This window comes from Corythoichthys intestinalis, chromosome 14 (genome assembly GCF_030265065.1).
Source record: "Corythoichthys intestinalis isolate RoL2023-P3 chromosome 14, ASM3026506v1, whole genome shotgun sequence".
Lineage (NCBI taxonomy): Eukaryota > Metazoa > Chordata > Actinopteri > Syngnathiformes > Syngnathidae > Corythoichthys > Corythoichthys intestinalis.
The window spans coordinates 19,852,721-19,880,473 of record NC_080408.1 but is presented as its reverse complement, the minus strand read 5'-3'; the positions used below and the strand labels follow the sequence as shown (position 1 = coordinate 19,880,473).

Below are 27,753 nucleotides of genomic sequence, written 5' to 3'. Positions count from 1 at the left end.
CACACAAGGACACAGGACAGAGGTTGAGTCAACTTTAATCCATTTTTACTGGCTGCAAGTGTGATTTAGTAGTTTTCACTACCTGTTATGTGCCACAGGTAAGTAACAAGTGCTGTTAATTACACAAATTAGAGAAGCATCACGATTTTTCAAAGGGTGCCAAGTGCCAACACTTTTGTCCGCCCCGTTTTTTTTTTTTTTTTTTTTTAGTTTGTGTAAAAAAAAAAAATCTCCATTCTTTTTTTTTTCCATTGCAAGCAAAATACATGAAGATATTATTACCAAAACATTTGTATTTGCAGTCATTTTCTGGGAGAAATTGAGCATTATCTGACAGAATTGCACAGGTGCCAATACTTTGGCCAGTACTGGATATATGTACAAGGGTTTGGACAAAATAATGGAAACGCCTAACATTTTTGCATCATAATCATTGAACATACAGCAATTGTGAAAGAATGACATGAGAAACATTCGAATGAAGTTGAGCGTCTCGTATGGCCAGCACAATCCCCAGACCTCAACATTATTGAGCATTTATGGTCAGTTTCAAAGCATCAATTAAAACGTCGATTTCCACCGCTATCGTCTCTAAAAAGTTAGAAGGTATTCTAACTGAAGAATGGTTTAAAATTCCTTTGGAAACAAAATAACTGTTACTACAAAGTAGGGCTGTCAAAATTATCGCGTTAACGCGCGGTAATTAATTTTTTAAATCAATCACATTAAAATATTTGACGCAATTAACGCACATGTCCCGCTCAGAAAGTATTCTGCCTTTTGGTAAGTTTTACAGCAAGGCTTTTTGCGCTGTCTAACAGCGAACTCTTGTGGTCGCTTTGCGACATGGTTTATTGTTTTCTTGCCAGTTCATTATGGCTGCAAGACGTCTCGGGCTGATAATGTTGTGCTTATATGATCCTTGGACAAGATTTGTCCGTAAGTATGGTTGTTGTAAAGAATGTACATATTATGTTAGTAAGCGAAAGGTTATATTTTTTGTATGAGACGCTTTTTGTTTATGTTTAGTGAACCTGTATAGCGTGCTAAGCTAACGTTGTTGCTAATGCAATGCTTGTGTACTTTTTTTTTTGGTAGTTTTACGAAGGTCTAAAGAGGACAATGGTTTGAGGCCATTTTATTAATAAATCAGATGAAAAAGGAAGAAGTCTAATTATTAAGGCGTCATTCACTAGCTGTCTAGCTTTGGAAAAAGTAGACGCTTCGGAGTGAGGACGGCATAGACAGATTTAAATGACAGTAGAGTGAAATGCCCACTACAGTCCTTATGTACCGTATGTTGAATGTATATATATCCATCTTGTGTCTTATCTTTCCATTCCAACAATTTATTTTACAGAATATATATATAATTTACAGAAAAATATGGCATATTTTATAAATGGTTTGAATTGCGATTAATTACGATTTTTAAGCTGTAATTAACTCGATTAAAAATTTTAATCGTTTGACAGCCCTACTACAAAAACTAGCCTGTACCAGATGTCGTTGTACACGACTTTAAACTGGTGATCACCTTCTTGAGTTTCTAGTTAAATGTAATTTTCCTCATAAAATCTTTCAAGAAAACAGAGGCCGAATGTACTGTACAATGTGTTTGGCTTTATTGCTTGCACTTTGCATACCGGAAAGCGTTGTTTCATTGTTTACAATGACATCTTGTGGCTGTTCAGTGTAACTCAAAAGAACCATCATGGGCCACAAAAGTTGAACCACAATACGGCGGTGCACAGAATGCATGTGACGTGACTTTCATCTTTCGTCTGTTTTGTGGGCTACAGTATATAAGAAAACGAGCAGTCATAATTTCAAAATAATGAAAAAAAATAATTCTGCAACGCTAATAATATATTCATTCTTTATGACTTGAGGGAAAAAAGTACCAGTACATTTCAAATTGGAATATCATGCAAATGTTCATTCATTCCAGTAGGACATATCAAAAAGTAAAACTCCCTGGTTGCCATTGACAGTGATAGACGTCCAATTATTTGCACTGCTAGCCCCTCCCAGTTCAAATGGATTAAACATAAATGACAGTGAAACATGATTATTCTTCACTCACCCAGTTCAAATCAATTGGACATCTACCACCATCAATGGCAGCCAATAGATCAAAACTACAAACTCATAACTAAAGGAACATACCATTCCAAAGGCAGAGTCTTAATTTCTATATTTAAAAATGATTATGCAATATCCTTATAAAATAAAACTTGAATTTTGGGATACATTTCTAATAAGATTTTTTAAATAATAGCATTAGTGTCACCTTTTGAAGTAAACTACAGGATATTCGAACTTCTTGAGATGCACTGGTAAAAGGAAGGAATGCAAGTAAGGACAGACCAAGATCAGTACGAAAGTTATTTTCTGACAGATCATGAAAGGCTTGTTTGTTCAAACAGTATATGTGCATGTGTATATATAATGTACACACATATTTTTTGATTAAAGGGATTAAAAGAATATTTCAGTCAATCGCTAGAACCGTGAACCTTCTCAAACGGAAGAAATTGAGAGCAGAAGATGAACAACTTCGGTCAGATAGAAGTAAATGCAATGAGAAGAGTTATTAAAGGCAAGCTGCAGTGCGACCTGCTCCACTGCAATATAACAATCTGTTTATGAAGACGTGTTTTTCATAAACTTCACACACACCTGGAATCTCTGACTGGGTGCAGCCTGTCCCTATTGGCCAAATAAATAGAAAACTAAACAGAGAACAGATGGAAGAGGATAGAGAAACCGGTCGTGTGTTTTGGTTCAATGGTTAAGAGAGAGAAACATTCCCAGGTTACGAAGACGTTAGCGTCGTCTCCGTAGGAGGCTGCAGTTCCATGGTGCTTGCGGTGTTGCCGATCGACGCTGCGGCAGGCGTCACGGTGACAGAGGCCGGAGGGGCGACAGAGGCTGATGTGGGCAGAATGGGGGCCATGCCTTGAGGGAGAAGGGGAGTCAGTTGGGAAGGCAGCATGGTAGGCAAAGGCGGCAAAGGGGCCAGCCCAGGTATGTTCAGGGGAGGAACTGCAAAGGAAAACAAGGGACGGTAAGTTGCATGATCAAAGAATAGGCATATTTACGTATATTTTATGCCACCGGAGTTAGTCCGGCTTTTGTCATTTCCCCGCTACGGAGAGCGTAAACAAACCAGGAGGCGTGACAGCTGGCCGACATACTAACCCGAACCGAGTGATGTTTCAAAGTCTTTGTGTTCGGCTTTCGAAGCGAAAAATCACACAAAACTACCCAGGATCATGTCACACAGCGGTGGGGTTGTCGATAGTTTTCGCCGATCGGCAACCCGCCTAGCGACAAGCAAGTTACAGATCGTCGGACTCGTTCCGGGGAGCCAGGGAAGCAGCTAGACAAACCGACCGACGTCGGAGGAGCGCGTGGCTGCCACATGGTCAACACGAATACAGCGTAAAATAATGCTTTACTACACGATGATGATGTAAACGGTGAGAGAGCGGTGGAAAAAAAATCCCGCTCGACATAAGACCATTTCGACTTACACACCAGATCCGGGAAGGAATTAAATTAATATGTAGAGGTACCACTTTAATTTCTATTGAAATACTATGGCAATTTCATGAATAATTGAGGTGCAAATCCTACATTGCGCACCTTTAAACTAAAGGCTTAATAATGACATTAGATCCAATTAGTCCTAATTTCTCAGCTGCCTTGGAACCGCTCCCAACAAAAAAAGAAAAAAAAAAAAATCAAATGAAGATGTCACCCTGAGAATGAGCTGCAGATTTTTGCAATCTGCTAGCATGCAATCCATATGCTTTCCATTCTCTTGTTGCCGTGTGCCCGTTCTGTCAACATGTACTACCTAGCGTAGCTTTAGAAAGCTAAACATGATCTTTAAATCTGGTTTAGTGCTGCAACGATTAATCGATTAACTCAAGTATTCGATTAGAAAAAAAGATTTGAATTAAAATTTTGCTGCTTCAAGTATTCGTTTAAAGTGGCGATGTAATGGTTTGTTTTCAAAGTGTTTGCATTTAGTTTTATTGATTTGGGTGGATACACTGCCCTCTAGTCTGCCTCATTTCACGTGGCTGAATCCAGCTCCTGCCTGTTAAAACCATCATAAGCTAGGTTTTTGTTTGGGCTAATGTTTTTTAATGCATTCGTGAAGTAGTTTCTAGGTATATTTAGTAGAGCTGGGAATCTTTGGGCACCTAACGATTCGATTACGATTCAGAGGCTAGGATTCAATTATAAAACGATTATTGATGCATCCCCCCCTCCTTTTTTTTTTTTTTTTTTTTTTTTAAATAAATATTTTGTACATTAGTTACAAAATTGTTCAAAAATCCTCTCAGGCTAAACCAAACTACTATTTCAGTATCAAGTTAGCATATAACAGTAAACAAATAGACAAAAATAACAGTAAATAATACTCCAGTCCCCATTCTGTATCAGCAGCTTTAAACTACATTCAATTAATTTAATGTTGTGAATCAACTGTTACAGTTGTTAAAATTGCTCCCCTTATTCCATAATTTCCCTTCTGTCTACTTTTGTCAAAGTTTTAAAACTATTTCATCATTTAAAGATAAATTCAAGACAAGATTCTGCCGATTTTGGAGTATTTTAGAGAAATAGTTCATTAGGTTCGCTACAACAGCCTTCTACAGAAGTCACTGCTTTAGTACTGCTTTAAGATGGCGGCTGTTTACTAACGCCGGAAAGTCTGTCATTTCGCATCTTGGTTCAATAATACATGTTCTAACACCGCCTTCGTCTGTCATTTTGCATCTAGTTCTACATATATATGATATCTACTGTAGCCGTATGTTTGTAGCAACTAGCAACTGGGCGTTGTTTGTAGAGCTGGGAATTTTTGGGCACCTAACGATTCGATTACGATTCGGAGGCTCTGATTCGATTATAAAACGATTATTGATGCACCCGCCTCCTTTTAAAAAATTTTTTTTTTTTTTTTTAATGTTTTGTACATTAGTTCCAAAATTGTTCAAAAATCCTCTCAGGCTAAACCAAACTACTATATCAGTATCAAGTTAACATATAACAGTAAACAAATATACAAAAATAACAGTAAATAAAAAACTCCAGCCCCATTCTGTATCAGCAGATTTAAACTACATTCAATTAATTTAATGTTGTGAATCAACAGTTACAGTTGTTAAAATTGCTCCCGTTATTCCATAATTTCCTTTCTGTCTACTTTTGTCAAAGTTTTAACACTATTTCATCATTTAAAGATCGATTCAAGACAAGATTCTGCCGATTTAGGAGTATTTTAGATGAAAAGTTAATTAGGTCCGTTACAACAGAGCCTTCTAGAGAGGTCTACTGCTTTAAGATGGCGGCTGTTTACTTACGCCGGAAAGTGTCATTTCGCATCTCTGTTCAATAATACATGTTCTAACACTGACATCGTCTGTCATTTTGCATCTAGTTCTACATATATATGATATCTACTGTAGCCGTATGTTTGCAGCAACTAGCAACTGGTCGTTGTTTGTAGAAGCTGTCAGCCGAAGTCAGGTATGATTGTTTTTTTATCTAGTTGAACATGATATTTACTCTCGGTCCGTTCCTCAATGCGTCCCAAAGACTGCGCTGACTGTGTTTTACTTCCGTTTTACCTGGTATAATTCAATAATCAGAATTTGGATGTTTGTGAATCGTTCTCGAATCTTCCACGGCCGAATCGCGAATAATGTAAGAATTGGAAATTTCGCACGCCTCTAATATTTAGCCGTTTTTTGTGGGAATATGTGTCTGGAGCATTTGTTAAGATCATTAACAAAAAAAAAAAGTTGCCGTTTTGTAGCATTTAAGCTATCGGACTTTTGCTATGTAAATTAGCCAATTGTTCTTTCGTCGTACACACATCTTCAATTTTTAATTTTTTTTATACCGTTTGAGGCTCTGCTCAGGTATTTTAATTTTCTATGTACCTTATCCGATTACTCGATTATTCGAACTAACTAGTTCATCAGTTAATTGACTACTAAAACAATCGATAGATGCAGCCTTAATCTGGTTTGGGTGGAATAACTTTTAAATAGGTAAAAACAGCCAGATTTGAGTGCAAAATTAGTTTCTTACATATAAAATGACACTAGTGGAGTCATTTTTATTTTTGACATGGTCACCATTTCATACCACTTTTTGACATTTTTGCAAGCTCACGGGTCATTGTCGATGCTTTAGTTCATCTCGTTGCGAGTTACCAGCAGATGGGAATAATTTGTTTCAAGGTGCGTCACGATTCTATCGTCTCACACCACAAGACAGGATCATGACTCTGAGGGGCCGTTTACATGGCAACGCTGCGACGCCAAGAGGCAATGACTGTGTTGAGGAATGGCATCGCCTTTACACGGTGACGGCGAAAATTGAAGGCGAAGACGCAAACTTTTGATTCCGGCCTCCAAAGCGGAATGATTCGATTGTGGGGCTTGCTCCATAATAATCGTTCAAATGAAGACGGAACCATGTAAATGCAAACATGAAATGTGTCGTATTATCGAAGCGTCGCCATATAAACGGCTCCCGAGTATCACGGGAGCAGAGTATCAATACATGTATCATTACACGTGGAGTTGCCACGTACCTGTTGTTCCGGCTGGCATTACTGTGCCGGTGCCTGCTAATGAGATGCCGCTGAGGTCCGGGAGCGGTAAATTGAGATTGGGAAGGTTGGGCAGCGGAGGTAAACCACCTGGCAGTGGCATCAAGCCTAGATCAAAAATGCAAAATATTAAGGATTTTTATTTAACCTTTATTAATACAGGTAAAATCTGATTAAGACCCAAGGTCTCAATTTATTTCAACATGCCTTTTTCATCCCTTTTACCTCACCTCCACATTAGGCATGTGCCGGTATGAGATTTTGACGGTACGATAACCGTGAGCAAAAATACCGCGGTTTCACGGTATCACGGTATTGCAATTATAACTCCACAATTTTGAGATGTATGGTTTTTAAAAAAAAAACTTTTTTCCATTGAACAGGTTTTTTTTTCAGAACATATTTGCAAATTGGAACATGAATATAATGTGAAAATAAATTAATGTGAAAATAAATAAATTAACAAAAAATAACAAATATTTTATATAAAATTAAAATAAATAGAACCTAGACTATACCCACAGCCACAGCTCAAGTTGCTCAATATTAGAGCAAGAACAAAATAATTGCTATAAAAAAGTAAAAACACTTCTAAATAAAATTAAAAATATATACTGTATGACTTTTTTTGAGGGGGAGAAGCTAAAGTTTCGCCATTTTCAGCCACTGTGTCAACTCTCTTCTACATGATGTCATGCCTTTGTGTTAAAAAGAACAAAGAATTCATAAGTTAATAAGTTAGTTAAAGATGTATAAGTTAGTTAAAATGTAAATATTGTTGAGGAAAGGTTTCATCTAAAACAAAAAGTGAGGAGTGAGACCTTCTTCCGCAATTAGCGATCTTTGACGCAATCCTTTTTTTTTTTTTTCCTCCTTCATTTAAGCTTGTTTCTCACTCAGCGGCTGTGAGACATAAAACGTTGACGAAGCTGCCCTCCCAGCTTAGCCTAGGCTAACATTCGTCTTTGTAAGTTTTAGTTAGTTTGTATTTTGAATTTGAAAGGAAAATGTGTGTTTTGTTTTTGGCGACCTTTTTCATGGTGCTACTGCTATCCTGTTGAACCTACTCACATGTGGAAAAATACAATTGTATAACATTTTAAATGTATTCATTTGTATATTTCACCACGATTTGAGAGCTCAATAAATTGAAGAAAAGTACGCCTTGTGTTTGGAGGATTTGTTTTTGGGTTTGCTGGCTGTTTAGCTGAATAGCGTCACTGACACTCACGGCAACTAACAGGGGAAGGGTGAGCGCTGCCGCACCAAGCCACTTCGGCTGCATTTTGGCACATGAAAAATAGCGAATACCGTACTAAGGTATGACGGAAAATTTTAGTGGTTTTGAAACCGCGACGTTTTCACACCACGGTAAACCGTGAAACCGGTAACCGGCACATGTCTACTCCACATTTGGAGAAAGCTTGGGGATTCAAATACTTAACATAGTGAAAATACTAAAAACAATTTGAAAATCAACGACTTGGAACAGCTTCTCTAGTTATGTTAAACTAAGATAAATATTGTGAAACACATTAACATGTCATCCACCTGGTAGCGTTGTGGCGGGGTTGAAGCTGGCTGTGGCAGGATTGAGGGGTGCGAGGGGGCTGAGGGACGGGTTGGATGTTGGAAGCAGAGGTACTGTGGGCAAACCTGGTAAGGGAAGAAAGAGCCAGAATTGTACAGATACACAGGTGAACATTTTTAGTGTTATCCAAATCTAACGCTCAGTATCGGCATAATTCAAGTAACTCGATTTTAAAAATTGATCGAGCCATTTTCTCCACCTCGAGGAATCGTTTAGTTTTACCAGCTTTAAGCATGATGTTTTGCCCGGACTAATTTTAATGCAGCACAATGCGGTGACGTCAAGTGCGTAGAGGAAGAAGGGAGAGGCGGCAGATATATTTGATTTTAACCGTGTATGAATACAGAGTAAACGACGAAGAAGCTGCCGAAAGTGAAGAGTATGGCACCAAGAAAAAAAGTAGAAAATGTCAAAAGTAGGAGCATTTCAAAGCTGGAGACCAAAGCGAACACTTACATGTACCGTATTGGCCTGAATAAAAGATGGCCCTGATTATAAGACGACCCCCTCTTTTTCAAGACTCAAGTTTGAAAAAAGAACTTTTTGAACACCAAATTAATTTTTATACAGAAAATAATTACAGTACATCTGAAAAAAATGATTATAACAATATATCTGAGAGAAAAAGCATGTTATTTTGCCCCATTCAAATCTTAATATCTGAACCTTTAAATATGTAAACTGAAGTGCAATCAAATTCGTTAATGAATGGCTTCTGGTTTTTGAAATGTACAGTGTATATAAACCAATCTATTGTGATAAAACAACAAAATTGCAATAACCATCAAAGTGAGGTCTAACTGTAACTGTAGTCTTGAAACAAATCTGAATTAGGAAAAACATTGCAATAAAATAATGCAAACCGGTTGAACTTGAGAGTAGCCGAGATCTGTCATGACAGAACATTACTCCGTTCAGCATTCGCTTCAGTGATATCTGGCACCATCTACCGTCGTGAATGGGTATACTGTCTAGACCGCGAATATAAGCCGACCCCCACTTTTTCAGTCTTATTTTAATGCAAAAAACACCGTCTAATATCCGGGCCAATACGGTATTCACCGCAAGACAGCGCTTGCTTACCACTACCATCAGCCCGGCTACTCGCGGCCCCGCCGACGCTTCCGGACCCCCTGCTGGACCCCGCGACCGATGACCACCCCCGAAACCCTGGCCGGGCGCCACCCCGCGACCCGTCCGCCTCGCCCCTGCACCACCGAAGACACGTTTACTCCGAGAGCAGAGTAGCGATACTCGGAACAAGGCAAAATTAAGTTAACGTAGCGCTAATAAATAAGCTTAACGTTACTGTACCTTGCTAACGTTAGACCTGTGGAGGTTTCCATTTATCATGACTACTGTCTATCATACAGGCTTCATTTAATCTGTAAAAACAGCACTGTAGTGTGATGAGGGTGTAAAATAAAAACATAATAAAGCTAACTGTCAATTTTAGCTCGGTAGTCATTGATGGATAAAACACAAAGTGGCACTGGTGCCTAATGTGCTCAAGTACAGCAGGTATCATACATTTATTTTTCAAAATCAGGTGAAATGTCTTGTTTTCTCGTGCATAGTTTAGGGCTGTCAAAATTATCGCGTTAACGGGCGGTAATTAATTTTTTAAATTAATCACGTTAAAATATTTGACGCAATTAACGCACATGCCCCGCTCAAACAGATTAAAACGACAGTGTCATGTCCATTTGTTGCTTGTGTTTTTTTGTGTTTCGTCGCCCTCTGCTGGCGCTTGGGTGCGACTGATTTTATGGGTTTCAGCACCATCCATGAGCATTGTGTAATTATTGACATCAACAATGGCGAACTGCTAGTTTATTTTTTTGTTTGAAAATTTTACAAATTTATTAAACAAAAACATTAAGAGGCGTTTTAATATAACATTTCTATAACTTGTACTAACATTTATCTTTTAAGAACTACTAGTCGCTTTATGGATCGCTTTAACAGAATGTTCATAATGTTAATGCCATCTTGTTGATTTATTGTTATAATAAACAAATACAGTACTTTTGTACAGTATGTTGAATGTACATATCCGTCTTGTGTCTAATCTTTCCATTCCGACAATAATTTACAGAAAAATATGGCATATTTTATAGATGGTTTGAATTGCCATTAACTACAATTATTTTTAAGCTGAGATTAACTCAATTAAAAATTTTAATCGTTTGACAGCCCTGGTATAGTTAAAATTGCTCTTTCCCTAAAAAAAGGGAAAAAAGTTTTACCCGATTAATCGAGGGAATTTTCAGTAGAATACACGATCACTAAAATATTTGATAGCTGCAGCCTTAATCGGCATCGATACCATTTTGGCGCTATGGGACAGTGTCGGATTTGGTCACAAGAACAGGTCCGATCCAGTATTTACTTGCGTTTCAGCACCGTCACACTCTTTGGCTGCAGTAAATTAAACCACTAGGCAAACCGGCAGCTCTTTGAAACCTCTGATGCAGCTCAGGTGTTTAATAAATAAATATTTGATTAAAATGTATCCCGGCGCTTACAAGATTTAACAAAGAACTTTAGTACGCAAATCAAGTCAGGCTCACTGTTTTGAGCGTTTGCAAACAGAATTAGGGATGTCCTGATCCTGAGTCCGTGTAACCTGATTGAGAATCTGCCGATGCAGAGTCCCGATCCGATACCGAAAGTTTTTTTTGTTACATGTTACTGTCCCACAGTGCCACCTTCTTCATGAGAATTATTTCTAAACAAGAATAACGTAGAAAAATGCTTGTTTTTCATTGAATGAGTCCACTCAAATCCACTAACGCTTTGACGCTCACGCTGCTGAGAACAGCCTCTCACTTACACAATGAGTTGCCACAGCACACTTATTCCTGTGCTACAAGTTTAACGATGATGGACACATTTGTGCCTTTGATCGTAAAGCTACCAAGGTTCTCTGGCAATATCAAAGCTACAAACCTGTCAATCATCGTTAACTTTAAGTACCAAACGCAAACTGCACTGGACAGTTTGGGCGCACTACTTAGGAGGGAGTGTGTGCTGTACGAGCATACAGCACAATTAAATTATTTTTTAAAATTAAAAACACGATCCTTTTCAACCAATTCCGATCCTCTGAAAAATGTTGCAATCTGCCCAATTTCAGATCATGTGATCAGATCAGGATATCCCACAGACAAACCAGGAACAAACAGAACACTCACTAAAGTCATAAATTAACCAATTATATAAAATCACAGGTTGCCATTCGGAGGGTGTGCCCACGGGTTTTTGTGCCATTCACAGACGCAAAGACTTATGGGTACACCTTCCGAGTAGCAACAGCGTCTATACGCAGTTCACTCACGTATGCCATGAATTGACCAATGATGTAAAGTTACAGTTGCCTCTCTGTAGACCCACAAGTCTTTGCGCCTAGTTGTATTAGTGTATTTTTATTCTCAGGAGAATTATGTGTGTGTGATGACAAGAAACAGGCGAACTTACCTGTCTGCAGTTCGCTAGGCATGGTGGGTGGAGCTGTACTGATTGACAGGCCAGACAGCGATTCTTCAAGGCCAGAGGGTAACGTTGAAGCTATATGAGGCGGAGTCACAGCCGATAACTGGACCTGAACATTTATTTATTTATGTTATATTGACAAAAAGACATGGTATCTAATGCTTGCAGGAGTAAAAAGGTTATGATTTTACAAGTGAGTTCGCCAAGACCTCAGTAAATCCATCCTTCAAAGGACTGACAGGCTCGCCAGAAGCGTTCCCCGGGAAGCTGATCTTCTTCCCCTCCTCAAAAGGTCGCGTGGGAATCCTGTGGAGGTATCCGTAGCCAATCCCACATCCAAGGCTGTGTGAGTTGGGGGAATTATTTAAACAACAAGGTGAGATTAGCCTTTTCATTATTTCATCAAACACTTATGTACTTTAGGAAAATTACATGATACAAGACAAGTAATTGCTGCAACATGCCTAAGAGTAAGAGTAATGTTTACTGCCCTCATGGGATGATCTACAGGGTATTTTGTTCTTCAAAGCAAATAAAAAATGTAGGAATTAAACCAATGGTTAAGACTGAGCCTCAAATGTAGTTTTTTCCGCTTTTCAGGAGTGCAACATTTGAATACATTTCTGAAAAGGTTCTGGTGAATTTCCTAGGGCATTCAAGATGGGGGCGTTTGGAAATATTCAGAATTGAAAACCAATGGAATTTATGCCAATTGAGGGTAAAGTAATGGAATCGTGAAAATAACATTGTTTTCTGATTAGCAAACTTCCATGGAAAATCCACTTCTCCTTGCCCATGTGTTGGCATTCCAGTATATTGCCCCCCTCAACCCCAAAAAATTACTCGAGTTGTAGCATAACTGGGGCTCGCTTTTACCTCAAATTTTCCAGCCCTGCTTGTTGACTAGGAAGCTGGTTCTCATAACTATCCTTCAACTATTCTAAGTTCCCACCAACTCTCTGCCTCAAGGTAAAGAGTTCCGAGTAGGGCTGCAGCATTTGAATATTTTAGTAATCGAGTAATCGACTGAAAATTCTATCGATTAATCAAGTAATCGGATAAAACAAATATATTTTTGGGTAAAGAGCAATTATAAATATACATGAGAAAACAAGACATTTCATCTAATCTTGAACCATTTTCAGTCAATCAATGTCTTTATTTTCGATGTTTATTGTTGAAAACAGCCAACAATTGCATCTCAGATGTAACTATAATTAAAAAAAAAAAAGACTAACTCACTGCTTTCACTCAAAAAACCTTTAGATCTTATTGGGGAAAAAAAATTTTTTTTTTTAAATGCCGTTACGGTTGATAACACGCATCACTTAAAAGTTAGGATTTTTTCCCACGTGTTTCAAATGAATTTCTATTTGTGTCAAGCCATTTTTAAGTTCTAGTTAAGTTTTAAGTTAGTCTAAACTATAAGTCCTGATAGGATTTTGAGTTTTTGCAGTGTTCAAAATAAATGTATGATACAGGCTGTATTGGAGCACATTAGGGACCAGTGCTACTTGGTGTTTTACCCTGCAATGACTACTGAGCTAAAATTGATAGTAAGCATTATTAAGTTTTTATTTTACACCCTCATCACTCCACAACGCTATGTTATGTTAAAACCTGTATGTAAGACACGTTAGCCACGCATCGACAGTGTTCACAGTTAATAGAAACCTAGCCCTCCGCAGGGCTAACGTTACGTGAGCTAGTGACAGTAACGTTAATCTTTATTTATTAGCGCTTAGCGCTCTTTATTAGCGCTTAGTGCTCGACTGCTTTAAGATGGCGGCTGTTTACTAACGCTGCCCAGACGCGGCCGAGTCTGTCATTTCGCATCTAGTTCAACATACATGTGATCTTTATGAGACTCATCAGACGCTACCTGCTACCAACGTAGCATCGTGCGGGCTAGTATTTAGCAACGTCGGCGTCGTTTGTAGCGGCTGTCGGTTGCAGTAAGTTTTTTTTTTTTTGCTTCTTCCTCTACGCACGTGACATCAGCGCGTTGTCCCACATTAAAAGTAGTCCGAGCAAAACATGATGCTTAGAGCTGTCAAAATAAACAATTACTCGAGGTGAATAAAATTACTCGGATCAGTTTTTAAACTCGAGTTACTCGAGTTGCTCGAGTATTCGTTTCAGCTCTAGTTCCAGACTTCAAATCCAGTCTACGGAGTTTGCACTTTGCCTCACACCATTTCCCTTCAATACAGGATACAACGATGATACCATAATTTAACATTATTATCTTTAAGTTTTTGTTGGTGTTTAACATTTTTTTGCGCTCTTAGGCTAGGTTCATACTACAGGTCTTAATGCACGAATCCGATTTTTTCGTGTTTCCGACTCGAGTCAGGCATTAACTTGACTGTCTGAACGGGACAAGTCGCATAGAAGTGGACCATTTCAAATCCGACCTGGGTCACTTTCGTATGTCGTTCAAATCTGATCTGGGCCACATTTTTTCAGAACGTGACCGGCAGTCTGAACTGTCAAGACTCCCAAATCGAATTTCATGCAGCAATTACGCCCGCAAAGAGCAAGAGGCACGGATGACGGCAGCCATGTAGGCATTAGCGCCTAGCTTGAACTCTGCTTTTAAGCACGAAACAGGCTTGACCACAGTCATAAAAAAATAAAATTAAGAAAAGAATAAGCCTTACAATTTTCGATTTTCATTCTGTGCGCCGAATGAGCAATATTTTATTATTGCACACATGGCCGAGTCGGGGACAACTGACGCACCCACGTCACTTCACGCACACACATCAAGGCTCATGTGTGTGCGTGTACGCGTTGTATCAGTCCATATAAACTTTGAATATAAGACTAAACGGGGATTGTTAATGTCTGTTATTTGTGTCCTCTTTTTGGAAATCAAAATATGATCACTCTGGAATGACATACTGCTAGCATGTGTAATTTGTTTTGATGCTTCTGCACATGCGGGTCTCTCTACTGAGCGCATCACGGACTGCGAATTAGTGCGCATGCGTGATACTTGAACGGTCCCAATGGACAAAGGCAGTCTGAACGGGCACGCCAAAAAAAAAAACATGGCAAAAAATCGGATTTGTGCATTAAGACCTGTAGTATGAACCTTGCCTTAGTTTCCTTTGACCATGTTTTTTGTATCAGTATGGTTTTACGTTGACATTTTATGATTTTTTTTTTTTTTCATTTAATTTTTCTGTTGATACTGTCCATTTGTCTGTCGTAACGTTTATCATAGACTTCATAACGAATAAATGGGACAAGGGGCGCGCAGCTGATTCATAAAGGGCCTATCTCAGTCAAAGCTGACAGAGTGGAAACAAGGACAAACAGCTTTTTCTGTTGAAAATTCTTGTGAATAAATGCTTAAATCACTGAATTCTTTATAGATATGGACGTAAAACAGTCTCGATTCTTGGTTAAAAGCAAAAAAAAAAAAAAAAAACGTGCAGTTAGCATTTATTTTACGTAAATATTGCGAACTATGATGCTAGTCGGTAAGCAAATTAGCGGCCGCCGTATGTAAACAAAAAGCTTTTTCCGTTAAATTCTTGTGAATAAATGCTTAAATTCCTGAATTCTTTATAGCAGGGGTGCCCAATCCCGGTCCTCGAGAGCCCCTATCTAGCTTGTTTTCCGTGTCTCCCTCCTTTATAGAGCATACGACATGGAAAAAAAAAAAAAAGTCTTAAATGGCATTATTATGTGAATTAGAATCATATTTTGAGACGATTCGACTATATACAAAAATTTAGCAAAGAGCAGATGACGAGAAATAAGTCTTTTAATCTGCTGATAAGCCACGCCTACCATTACAGGGCTTTAGCGTCCCCAACAGGTGGATGACGTCAGCGGTAGACTGGGCTCATCGGTTTTACTATTCAGCCCATTGAGGGGGAATTATTCAGAACGAGGAAAACGCGACGAAGAGAGCCGCAAAACGTCATTGTTTCAGTCTCTCTACTCCAATATTTTTACAGGATATTCTTTTTATCCAAGTATTTATCCCCAATAGATGGCTTGAGAAGGACCAGTCAGCCCGTCGAGGGAAAACTATTCACAATGAGGAAAATGCGACGATGAGAGCTGCAAAATGTCATTGTTTCTGTCTCTTTACTTCAATATTTTTACAAGATATTCTTTTTATCCAAGTATTTTCCCCAATTGCTAAATAAACGGCATGGTCATGACACAAATAACAGTCTTGTGCTAAATGGAATATGAAATAATAAAAATGCATTTATTCAGGACGACATGGCAAAATTACTCCATAATGGTCAAAACTGTCGACTTCACCTTTACTGTCGCACCTCCCGAACGATATTTTATGACACCTAAATCGGACATACTGTATGTCATTTCCCTTCCCCGGCTTCGGTGAGTGTAAACAAACCAAAACGCGTGACAGCTAGCAGACATGCTAACCCGAACAGAGTGATGTTTCAAAGTCTTCGAAGCGGAAAAATCACACATAACTCGCCTGGATTATTTGACATGATGACTGAGTTGTCGACTGTCTTCGCGGATCGGCAAACCGCCCAGCGGAGAGCAATTTACAGTTCGTTCCCCGGAGGAGGGTGGCTGCAGTTGTTGTGCAGCTAACGTGCAGCTTATGTGCATGAGGAGAGCTTTTTACATGCCTATCAATGATCAAACGTAAGTAGTCCTTCATTTAAAGAAAGTTTGTAGTGTTTACTTTTTAATAGCTGTATTAATATTTGACATAATACTAAACAAGATGTTTACTCACTTCCTCCTAAGTCCAATTGTCCCACTGTAGTCGGGCTTGTTTTGGCCAATACCCATGGTGAATGGGAACCTTTTGAAACTCCAAAAAGGTGCATACGCCTCTCCCTCATACAGAATGATTTTTCTGCAGCCGTTTGGCTGGCGTGATGCGAAAAATAAACGTATTAATCCGCAAAATCAGCTGAATCCTTCGTCCTCATACACAACAGTACGCTGTATAGTGAAGAGGACATCTTCTACCGTACACGTCACAGCGCCCTCCTCCTCAATCCAAGACCGAAGCCGGAAGTCACTCATTTTCATGGCGCGGGATTAAAAAAAAACTAAATAAATATAGCGATCGCTTCCACACACATCCAAGCGGTCCATATCATTCAGGAGCATAAAAAAACGCGTGTATGATGAAATAAACATGCTTTTTCGTGTCACATGCACTTTAACACACCAGAATCGAATGGTCAGCTCATCAGCAAGCTCTGCAGCAGCCTGATAACGATCCTTATTAGTTGATTCAGATGTGTTAGAGGAGGGGGACATGGAAAACAAGCAGGATAGGGGCTCTCGAGGACCGGGATTGGGCACCCCTGCTTAATAGAAAAACGTAAAACTGTCTTGATTCTTGGTTAAAAGCAGAAAACCGTGTAGTTAGCAGTTATTTTACATAAATATTGCCAAGTATAATGCTAATGCTGGAGCTGCATATTTCTCCCATTTTTTCCACAACATTTCATTTCAAATGCATGCATGGTACGAAAAATATAATAATTACTTTGAATCCTCAAACAAATCACTCCTGTTTGTATGCAGTACAACTTTCGTACTTTTTTCAACCTAAATCCGGCGTTAGATCGCTGCATGTGACCGACTGCTAATAATCAACGCGGAGTGTTGGACTCCCCCCTTCAGGGAGGCGTGACGCAGTGAATGGGGAATGTGTCATGTCAATATATTATGAAGTCTATGCGTTTATCTTATATTTTTTTTTCCCACCACCGCTGTCCAAAAAACCACGGAGAGTGAGTCGGCACAGTGGTGCATCACTAATAAATAACTAAGCATTAACATGACACTCTTTTAAAAGAAGACATGTGTATTAGGCCTGAACGATATATCGTTTAAACATCGCCATCGCGATAGTTTTATTTTTTTTAATCCACAAATGTTGCTTCATACTTTCTCTGTCCCGAGCTGATCGCTTTAGTGACACTCACAGTCCCTCCCTCCCTCCCTCTCCTAGGTCTTTGTTCCTCTGCGCACTTGCTTATTAAAGTTAACGATGGTTGCGTTTGATCTTGCCACAGAGGTGGACTTCCATCACAGCGCATCTTTCAGTCATGTTTAACTTGTTAAGCACGTGTTGCATGAAGGAAGCGTGCGCTGGAATGAATGTGTGTGCGTGGTGTTCTGACGAATCGGTATGCTTTGTACACTTGTGTTGTGTCCTGGAAACAAACACTAGAAGTGATTCTGCAGCCAAGGTAGATAAACAGAAGCATTAAATAAAGCAAAGCATATTTCTACTACAGTACATTATTCTTGTTTTAAAATGATTTGGTGATCTGCACGTGTGGTACATGATTGGAGAGCTTAAAATCTCAACTTTCTAGGGAAAGAAAAATTTTTAACAGGAGGGCATTTTTTTTTTTTTTTTTTTAAAAAGAAATGTTTTTTAAACAGCAAAACCCTAGCTTGGGGGTGAGAGCATGCGAGAGCAGAATTATATACGGCATGACTTTAACGAGATATTATCGCGTACTTACCTTGTTTCGATCCAAAAACTCCATGTCGCATGTATCACTGAGTGTCAAGACACAGCTGTGACTGGCCGCAGCTGGATTATTTTATTTTATGGGTGAAACATGGTACTATAACAGGGGTCGCAATGCAGAAATCGCAGACATCAAGGAGTGGTCGAGATTTTCTTTTTTATATATTTACCCTTTTAAACGCTTTTTTTCCCCCAATTTTTCTTTTTTCGGATAAGTTATTTATCATCTAACATAGCAGGCAAAATGCGACAGTAACAAAAACATAATTTAGGGAAAGTTATGAGGTAGATATCCGTGACTTTTTTACAGACGCCATTTTTTTTCATTGTGACGTAATTTGTATAAAAATTTAAAATATGCGAGTGAATCATTTTTAAAGTTAGCCATATACATTTTTTTAAAGCATACTTTAGGGGAAAAAGTGAAAAAACATGTCTGATATAATGTATAATATGTATCTCTCTCCAATGCTAATATATATTTTTTTTAAATATCGCAATATAATATCGCAATATATTGCAACCCCCCCCAAAAATCGCAGCAATAGTTTTTTCCAATATCGTTCAGGCCTAATGAGTACCTTGTTACATTTGGGCTAATTGGCGTGTCTTACCTTCCACCTCCTCCCCAGGCACTGTTGGGTGTGATGACTACCTCTCTGCAGTTGTCAGTGTCAGTGTTGTACACGTAAAGCTTCAGGCCCTTTCCCTCGTGACTCTCAATCAGAGAGAAAAGGTCTTCAGACTGCACAGGATAAAGACAAATTTACCATGACCAAGTGAAGACTACACACACACAACACATAAGTATTACTCACATGAACATCATGTAATCATTGCCCACCTCGTTCATAACCGTGTCAGCGCCTATGATGTAGTCTGTGTGCGGCCTCAAACCGGCGACCGCCGCCGGGGACTTTGGCTCCACATCCTATTAAACGTACAAGACGTGAGTAGTGGGCGACATAAACGAGACAGCTGCGGCAGTGAGGTTTACGTACCAAAACATGCCAAACGTTCTCATTGGCGCCTTCAAAGCTACAGAAGCGAATCGAGACGCCGAGCAAGCCCTGCCCCCCCCACAAGTTGCTAGGTGTGACAGTGGACTCCCGCAAGTCCAAGGTTTTTGACGAGTACACCAGCATCCTGACAGGTTTTTCCACGCTGGCTTTGAGAAGGTCCTTCAAGGTGTCATTGTCCTTGTTCTGTAGACCAATAACAATGGAAAAGAGGAAGTTAGGAAATGTTTACCAACGGAGGCTTTTAGCTCAATGTTGAGCACGCTCGACTCCCCTGGACGTGACTCAGATTCTATCCTCAGCAGGGGCAAGGCAGTGATTTCACGAGCAGAGCGGTTACTTTGGTGCTGTGACCCTGATGGCCAGCAAGGTTTTTGGAGGGGGAATGTAACTGATGCAAGCAGGTGCTGTGTGAGTTCGGAAAACCTTACTGCCGATAACCTGGAAAAAGTGTGTTGGTGGCAAAGCTACTTTTAGCTCAAGGGTCAGTATACCCGGCCGTCTTTTGTGAGCAAGCGCAGTGACTGGTTACACAGGCACAAAGGAATAACTGAAACGAATACATTTTATCGATTACACTTGTGTGTATATGGGCTCTAACTACATCGCAATTTTCAAATATTGTTTATTTTTTTGCCTCATGATGAACCAGGTAAATTATAGGTTTATTTTGTAGCTGTGTTTTTTTTTCTCGTTAACGCAGTCCAATGTTGACTCACCAGTCGGGTGTTACCGATTGAGACAATAAAGTCAAAGAAGGGTTCCAGCCCTGCTCGGTGACCCGGGGAGTTCTCTTGAACCTGCAAGACAAAAAATATGGGAAATGAATGGATACGTTAACACAACTGTAACCAGAGCCATGCAGAAAGAGTTGCGACACTCCCATAGGGATCCATTATACAATTTTATTTAGCCTCGAATAGTTCCAAACATGGCTTCGATGAGGGCAGACCTGAATTATAATACATAACTAAAATATATGTTAGGGGTGTAATGGTACACAAAAATCTCAGTTCTGTACGTACAGTGGGGAGAACAAGTATTAGTAGTACAAAAATCCAGAAAATCACGTTGTATAATTTTTAAATAATAAATTTGTATTTAACTGCATGAAATAAGTATTTGTTACATTACCAACTAGTAAATATTTCGGCTCTTAGTTCTTTTTTAAGAACCCCTCCTGTTCTCCACTCATTACCGGAAGTAACTGCACCTGTTTGAACTTGTTACCTGCATAAAAGACACCTGTTCACATGCTCAAACAAACAAACTCCAACCTCTCCACAATGGCCAAGACCAAAGAGCTGTGTAAGGACATCAGGGATAAAACAATAGACCTGCACAAGGCTGGGATGGGCTACAGGAAAATAAGCAAGCAGCTTGGTGAGAAGGTAACAACTGTTGGAGCGATTATTAGAAAATGGAAGAAGTTCAAGTTGACGGTCAATCTGCCTCGTTCTGGGGCTCCATGCAAGATCTCACCTCGTGGGGCATTACTGATCATGAGGAAGGTGAGGGATCAGCCCAGAACTACACGGCAGGACCTGGTCAATGACCTGAAGAGAGCTGGAACCACAGTCTCGAAGAAAACCATCGGAAACACATTACGCCGTCATGGATTAAAATCCTACAGCGTACGCAAGGTCCCGCTGCTGAAGCCAGTGCATGTCCAGACACGTCTGAAGTTTGCCACTGACCATCTGGATGATCCAGAGGAGCAATGGGAGAAGGTCATGTGGTCGGATGAGACCAAAATTGAACTTTTTGGTCTAAACTCGGCTCGTCGTGTTTGGAGGAAAAAGAAGGATGAATACAACCCCAAGAACACCGTCCCAACCGTGAAACATGGAGGTGGAAACATCATTTTTTGGGGCTGCTTCTCTGCCAAGGGTACAGGACGACTGCACCGTATTGGGGCTATGTATCGCCAGATCTTGGCTGACAACCTCCTTCCTTCAGTGAGAGCCCTGAAGATGGGTCGTGGCTGGGTTTTCCAGCATGACAACGACCCAAAGCACACAGCCAAGGCAACTAAAGAGTGGCTCCTTCAGAAGCATCTTAAGGTCCTGGAGTGGCCTAGCCAGTCACCAGATCTGAACCCGATAGAAAATCTACGGAAAGAGCTGAAAGTCCGTGTTGCCCGGCAGCAGCCCCGAAACCTGAAGGCTCTGGAGAAGATCTGCATGGAGGAGTGGGCCAAGATCCCTGCTGCAGTGTGTGCAAACCTTGTCAAGGACTACAGGAAACGTTTGGTATCTGTAATAGCAAACAATGGTTTCTGTACCAAATATTAAGTTCGATTTTTGCGATGTATCAAATACTTATTTCGTGCAATTAAATGCAAATGTATTATTTAAAAATCATACAACGTGATTTTCAGTTGGGTTTTTTTTGTATTAGATTCCGTCCCTCACAGTTGAAGAGAATTTATGATACAAATTACAGACCTCTACATGCTTTGCAAGTGGGAAAACCAGCAAAATCGGCAGTGTATCAAATACTTGTTCTCCCCACTGTACCTCGGTTTTGAGGTCACGGTTCGGTACAGTACAGAATACAGTACAGTAAGAAAACAAAATGCAAAATATAAATGTGCTAGTTGTTTTCACACTTTGGTGCTTTCAACAATAGGAACATTAGCCTATACAAAGCTAGAATTCTGCTAAAAAAGTAGCGGGTATTTGAAGATAATAATCCAACAACAATTTGTCTTTAAGACCCTGCGTATTGGTCAGCTTTCTAGCTTTCTTTCTGAAAGAAAGAAAAAAAAAAGTCCTGTGCTAAAGAGAAAAGCAATCCCAATGACAAAGATTTTAACATGTATTTTACAAATGAAATGCCTCAATCAATCTTTTTTCTCATGAACGGTTTTCAAAAGCTTTATTGGTGGATTTCCTCAAGTTAAAGCGCCACACAGAAATTAATCAATTTAATTGTGTAAGCAGGATCTGTATATTATTCTTATAATTTAATTACATGTGTTTTAGCTCATTTCAATTTTATTTAAATGGGCTATTTGTTATATTATGTGTTTATATTTTACAAATGTGATGTAGTATTCATTTATATTGAATATTCTATGTTGTATAACTTTAGTTCCTATGTGAATATTAGTTCCTACTTGTTTTGTTGTGGTAGGAGGGTTTTGTATTGAACACGGGGCCGTGTTGGTTATAATTATAGCAGAGAAGACAGCAGTAAATCAACAAAGACAAGTCAACTGTGCCCCAATCAAGAGATCTGACGGACTCAAAAAGTGGGTTACGATTGCATATTAGTTTGAAAATTGACCGGATCCACCGTATTTTTACAGCAGTGACTTCCGGTCTGCCCGATCCTAGCTACCGGTAGTAGCATTGACGCAGGAGGGTCGCGTCTTGCGTCAAATAATAAACTGTGCCGTTCTTTTCGCGTGCGTCGTGTTGAGCCGCTTCTGGGACGCGTCTAAAACGCGGCCGCACTGCAACTGGTGTGCATTGGCTGATTGCCCTTTAACGCCCGTGTTTCATTGCGTTCTCGCGGCGGCCACGTTGTCGCGACGTTGACGTTTCTGGGTTATACTGTCCTGTCGTGTTGGTCCTCATACTAGAGAAGACGGAGTAAATATAATCTACACAAAGAAACTATAACCCGATCGACTCACAGCCTCGAAAAGTAAGGGTTACATTACATTAGAAATTCGTTCAGTACGCCTCCGTTACGAACCGAGCACCCCGTACCGAAACGGTTCAATACAAATACATGTACAGTTCCCCCCCAAATATGTATACATATATATTATTTTTTTAGGTCATGATGCACATCATGGTGATGCTGCTTGTGCTGGGACAGCTGCTGGTGACTGCTGGCTGCGGCCACTGAGCCCCTTTTTAAACAGCAAAAAGCCTTTCAACTTATGTTTTGACGGCTGACCATTGCCATCCATTTTTTCTGCTGCTCTTGGTCCTTGGAGATACCATAAATATGATAATCCTTTTCGGACCATTTGGTGCATCCAACTGTTGCACAACCAACCATCACATCCCACTGAGCTCTAAAATGTTTAGGGCTACAGCTATCGATTATTTTAGTAGTCGATTAATCAACTAATTAGTTCTAATAATCGGGAGATGTAAAACAATGGCTTGCTAAGATTGCACTTTCAAAAGAGCATTTAAATTACCGATTGTTTCTCCAAATTATGCAGAATTGCACTTTCATTTAAAAAATAAAATACCGGAGCTTAGCTTCAAACGGTATTAAAAATTAAATAAATGAGGCTCTATTAGTCCTTCTCAAAAAATTAGCATATTGTGATAAAGTTCATTATTTTCTGTAATGTACTGATAAAAATTAGACTTTCATATATTTTAGATTCATTACACATAACTGAAGTAGTTCAAGCCTTTTATTGTTTTAACATTGATTATTTTGGCAAAAAAGTCAAGAAAAAACAAAAATCCCTATCTAAAAAAATTAGCATATAATGAATAGGTTAGTAGCTTCTTTATAGAGTACCTTATCATCTGAATCAACGAATTAACTCAAAACAACTGCGAAAGATTCCTGAGGCTTTTAAAAACTTCCGCCTGGTTCATTACTCAAAACCGCAATCGTGGGCAAGACTGCTGACCTGACTGCTGTCCAGAAGGCCATCATTGACACCCTCAAGCAAGAGGCTAAGACACAGAAAGACATTTCTGAGCGAATAGGCTGTTCGGAGCGTGCTGTGTCAAGGCACCTCAGTGGGAAGTCTGTGGGAAGGGAAAAATGTGGCAGGAAACACTGCACAACCAGAAGAGGTGACCGCACCCTGAGAAAAATTGTGGAGAAGGGCCGATTCCAGACCTTGGGGGACCTGCAGAAACAGTGGACTGAGTCTGGAGTACAAAACATCCATCGTGCACAGGCGTGTGCTGGAAATGGGCAACAGGTGCCGCATTCCCCAGGTCAAGCCACTTTTGAACCTGAAGCGCCTCAGTTGTCCAAAGAGTTTTTTCAGATGAAAGCAAATTTTGCATTTCATTCGGAAATCAAAGTGGGGAGAAGGAAATGCCAAAAAGCCTGAAGTCCTGTGTCAAGTACCCACAGTCAGTGATGGTCTGGGGTGCCATGTCAGCTGCTGGTGTTGTTCTACTGTGTTTTATCAAGGGCAGGGTCAATGCAGCAGATCTTGGAGCACTTCATGCTTCCATCCGCTGAAAAGCTTTATGGAAATGAAGATTTCATTTTTCAGCACGACCTGGCACCTGCTCACAGTGTCAAACCCACTGGTAAATGGTTTACTGACCGTGGCATAACTGTCAGTCATGAAAATGGGCCAGGGGTAAAAAAGGTGAGAAGGGTGTCGAGGAAATATGTTCCGGTACACTGTACAACTAGGGCTGTCCCAAATGACTAATTTTCTTCCGATTAGTCAGCGACTATTTCCCAATTAGTCGACTAATCAAAAAAAAAATTTTTCTCTCCTTTTTTCACTAATTTAGCAATGAAAATTTTGATGACACTTATTAATTCGGAACACTTAAATTCTTTATTAAAGTACAAATGAACACATAAATAACAACAATAAATCACAAATGAACAATGAGGTCAAATGCTAATATCATTAATTAGTGCAAAAGAATGGAATGTAAACAGATTCAGAACAATGACTTCGCTTTTCCAACATGATTCAAAACATTTCTTAAAAAAATATTTAGCATTAAAATTATAGTATACTACTATAATTAATAGTAGTATAATAATTATTCATTGCCAATCAGATTTTTCATAAAGGGTGTCATTTTAAAGCTATCCTTAGTGTAGAATCTGAATTCTGACGTATGTGGGATTAACTCCAGAAATGGTTATTTATATGATAAACAGGACGTCCTTTTATTTTGAAATGTTCACCGGAAGTACGTTCACTAAACCGGGAATCGTAAGCTTTACACTTCACAAAAAAGCTATTTTTGTCAATGCATTTGGTGTCAGCAATCAATTTTTTTTCTTTTTTTTTCGTTTGCAAATGCTGTTAACCAGTGATTTTTCATGTTTGAAGTGTCACCTTTTAACCGCAAGTTTGCGTTTTGGAGAAGACCGCTCATATTTTATAGCAGGCTAAAGTAGGTTGTCTTTTTTCCCCCATTAGCCTCAATGTAGCAATGCTAACGTTTACAGTTACTTATTTTTTATGTCTGAACTTTAATTCTACGGCGTGTTGATGACCAATAAACATCTGTGAACGGAACTGGAGTCTCATATGCCCTCAGCACGCATGCACAAATGAATGCACGACACGCGCGGCGATAAAACGCAGTGTTGAAAATGACCTCCCTCATTTTTATTTACCGTGCGATAAATGGACTCATTGCATATCGCAACAGGCTTAGCAACTTCAATAAAACACGTCGTTAGTTAGTTACATGGACTTACGATCCGCCAGCTTGTAATTGTCTCCTGTCGTCTTCCAAAATTATAACTGGGTGACGGCGCTTTAGGTGTTCATTCACGGCCAACGTGCAGCCAATCCTGGCATGGAAGAGACAGGACACAACAGTGTACCCTCCTTTTTTTCGTTGAAATAAGTCAATGCTTTGGCCACTCTGGTGCGCTTTTTTGGCTTTGAGCCACTTTCCCCGCTTGCATACCAAACATCCTACATTAAAAAAATCTCCCGACCCCCCTCCCCCTTCAAAATGTTTTGCTCGGATCTACACAAATCACGTAGGTCACCCTTTTTTACTTCAATATGGCGAATATTGCTGAAAGGTGAGAGATTTTCATGCCTGAACTGTGCTCAACTGGCCTGCCAACTCTCCTGACCGGAACCCAATAGAATAGAATCTGTGGGATATTGTGAAGAGGAAGTTGAGAGACACTAGACCCACCACTGTGGATGAGCTTAAGGCCGCTATTGAAGCTTCCTGGGCCTCCATAACACCTCAGCAGTGCCACAGGCTGATTGCCTCCATGCCACGCCGCATTGAAGCAGTCATTTCTGCAAAAGGATTCCCGACCAAGTATTGAGGGCATAGCTGATATAATTAATTGAAGGTTGACTTTTTTTGTATTAAAAAACACTTTTTTGTATTGGTCGGATGAAATATGCTATTTTTTAAGATAGGGATTTTTGTTTTTTCTTGACTTTTTTGCCAAAATCATCAATATTAAAACAATAAAAGGCTTGAACTGCTTCAGTTGTGTGTAATGAATCTAAAATATATGAAAGTCTAATGTTTATCAATACATTACAGAAAATAATGAACTTTATCACAATATGCTAATTTTTTGAAAAGGACTAGTAAGTACAACCAAAGCACAATTGGCTAACTAACCTGCATCGCAAAAGTCCGTTAGCTTAAATGCTATAAAATGATAACTTTTTTTTTTTTTTTTTTTTTTTTTAAACAGTACTCTTAGCTGAGGGTGCCAACAATTTTGCCCAGCAAATTTTTTGCATTCTGTGTAAAATTGTGCACAGGCTTTTCTCTTCAGCTTTTTGTTTTTCCAATGCAAATCCAAAAAATGAAACACATTCTCACTGAAAACATTTGTCAGGGAGAAACTATTTTCTGGAAAAATTCCAGGGTTGTCAATAATTTCGTCCATGACTGCATTTGAAACAAGACAAACCTTTGTGACTTTTTTTTTTTGTTAAGCCAAGCAAGAGTGCCAAAGGCAATCAACTGCTGAGATTAGCATCAAGGAAAGGGCGCTAACAATAAAATAACCATGATGGATCGAACAATTGACTATTAATATGCATTTTTATAATTAATACATCTGACGAAGGATCAACCAAAATAATAATGCGAGCTAAGAGCTAACCCATGTCAGGTGTCATTCACTACAGCCGTGTAGCCTGTAGCATTTAGCAACACGGAAGACTTCGTTTAACAGGTTTACAGTTGCCGTTTCAAGCAGCAAACACATGACGCAAGCAACAACAACATGAACGTTCCATGTAAGATTAGAGTTTCTCCACCACAGGCCCGACGTGACATTCATTGGCTGGGAAATTAGCAATGCTAGGCTAAATACGAAGAGTAGGATATCAGTCAGGATATGCACGTCGCTAACTCACCCGGAGGACGTGATAGCCCTCTGTGCCACCTCCCGGTATCTCCACACTCTGCGATCCTCCCATGATATCGCTGTCTTTAAGGCTTGTTAAGGTTTTATGGCGAGCTGATTCCAGGGACCGATGATGTACCCCCCACTACTTGTACTCACCGGGTACACGTCGTCAAATGGGTTGCCATCTGCTGCGTATGCGCCGTGACGTGGCAGGAAGTGAAGCCTCATCAGTGTAACGAAATGGCAGCGACATGCGCACTGTCTTCCGAGATTAGGGATGGGCGATACCACACTTTTCGGATTCGATAAGATACCGCTTCTTTGTCTTGCAATATAATCAGTTCATCTTGTCATTAAAAAAAAAAAAAAAATACACAGGCAATGGCGAACCGCAAGCAATAGTACGTCACTTTTGCTCATTAATATTTATGACGTCAGCAATTGTTGCTAGGTG

General features: G+C 39.6%; 1 protein-coding gene across 2 annotated transcripts; it reads right to left on the bottom strand.

The window, feature by feature from the left end:
* Positions 1-45: 45 nt before the first annotated feature.
* LOC130930136 (Golgi reassembly-stacking protein 2-like) lies at positions 46-27,514 on the bottom strand. 2 transcript variants are annotated; one of them, XM_057857886.1, is made up of 10 exons: positions 27,307-27,514; positions 19,979-20,059; positions 19,242-19,445; positions 19,085-19,171; positions 18,855-18,985; positions 11,921-12,071; positions 11,715-11,838; positions 8,195-8,299; positions 6,626-6,751; positions 46-3,048 (listed from the first exon to the last, which is right to left on the bottom strand). In XM_057857886.1, the coding sequence occupies exons 1-10, from the start codon at positions 27,367-27,369 to the stop codon at positions 2,819-2,821; spliced, it is 1,302 nt and encodes a 433-aa protein (XP_057713869.1). In that variant the 5' UTR covers positions 27,370-27,514; the 3' UTR covers positions 46-2,818. The 2 variants fall into 2 exon arrangements, with proteins under 2 accessions (XP_057713869.1, XP_057713870.1); XM_057857887.1 differs by having other exon boundaries at positions 48-3,048; positions 11,939-12,071; positions 27,307-27,513.
* Positions 27,515-27,753: the final 239 nt, after the last annotated feature.

Coding starts and splice junctions, on each gene's coding strand:
- LOC130930136 (XM_057857886.1), bottom strand. CDS start 27,369: ATGGGAGGATCGCAGAGTGTGGAGATACCGGGAGGTGGCACAGAGGGC. Junction 18,986..19,084: donor CTGACACGGTTATGAACGAG/GTGGGCAATGAT, acceptor TATCCTGTGCAG/TCTGAAGACCTTTTCTCTCT. Junction 12,072..18,854: donor GCCTGGGGAGGAGGTGGAAG/GTAAGACACGCC, acceptor CAACTCACACAG/CCTTGGATGTGGGATTGGCT.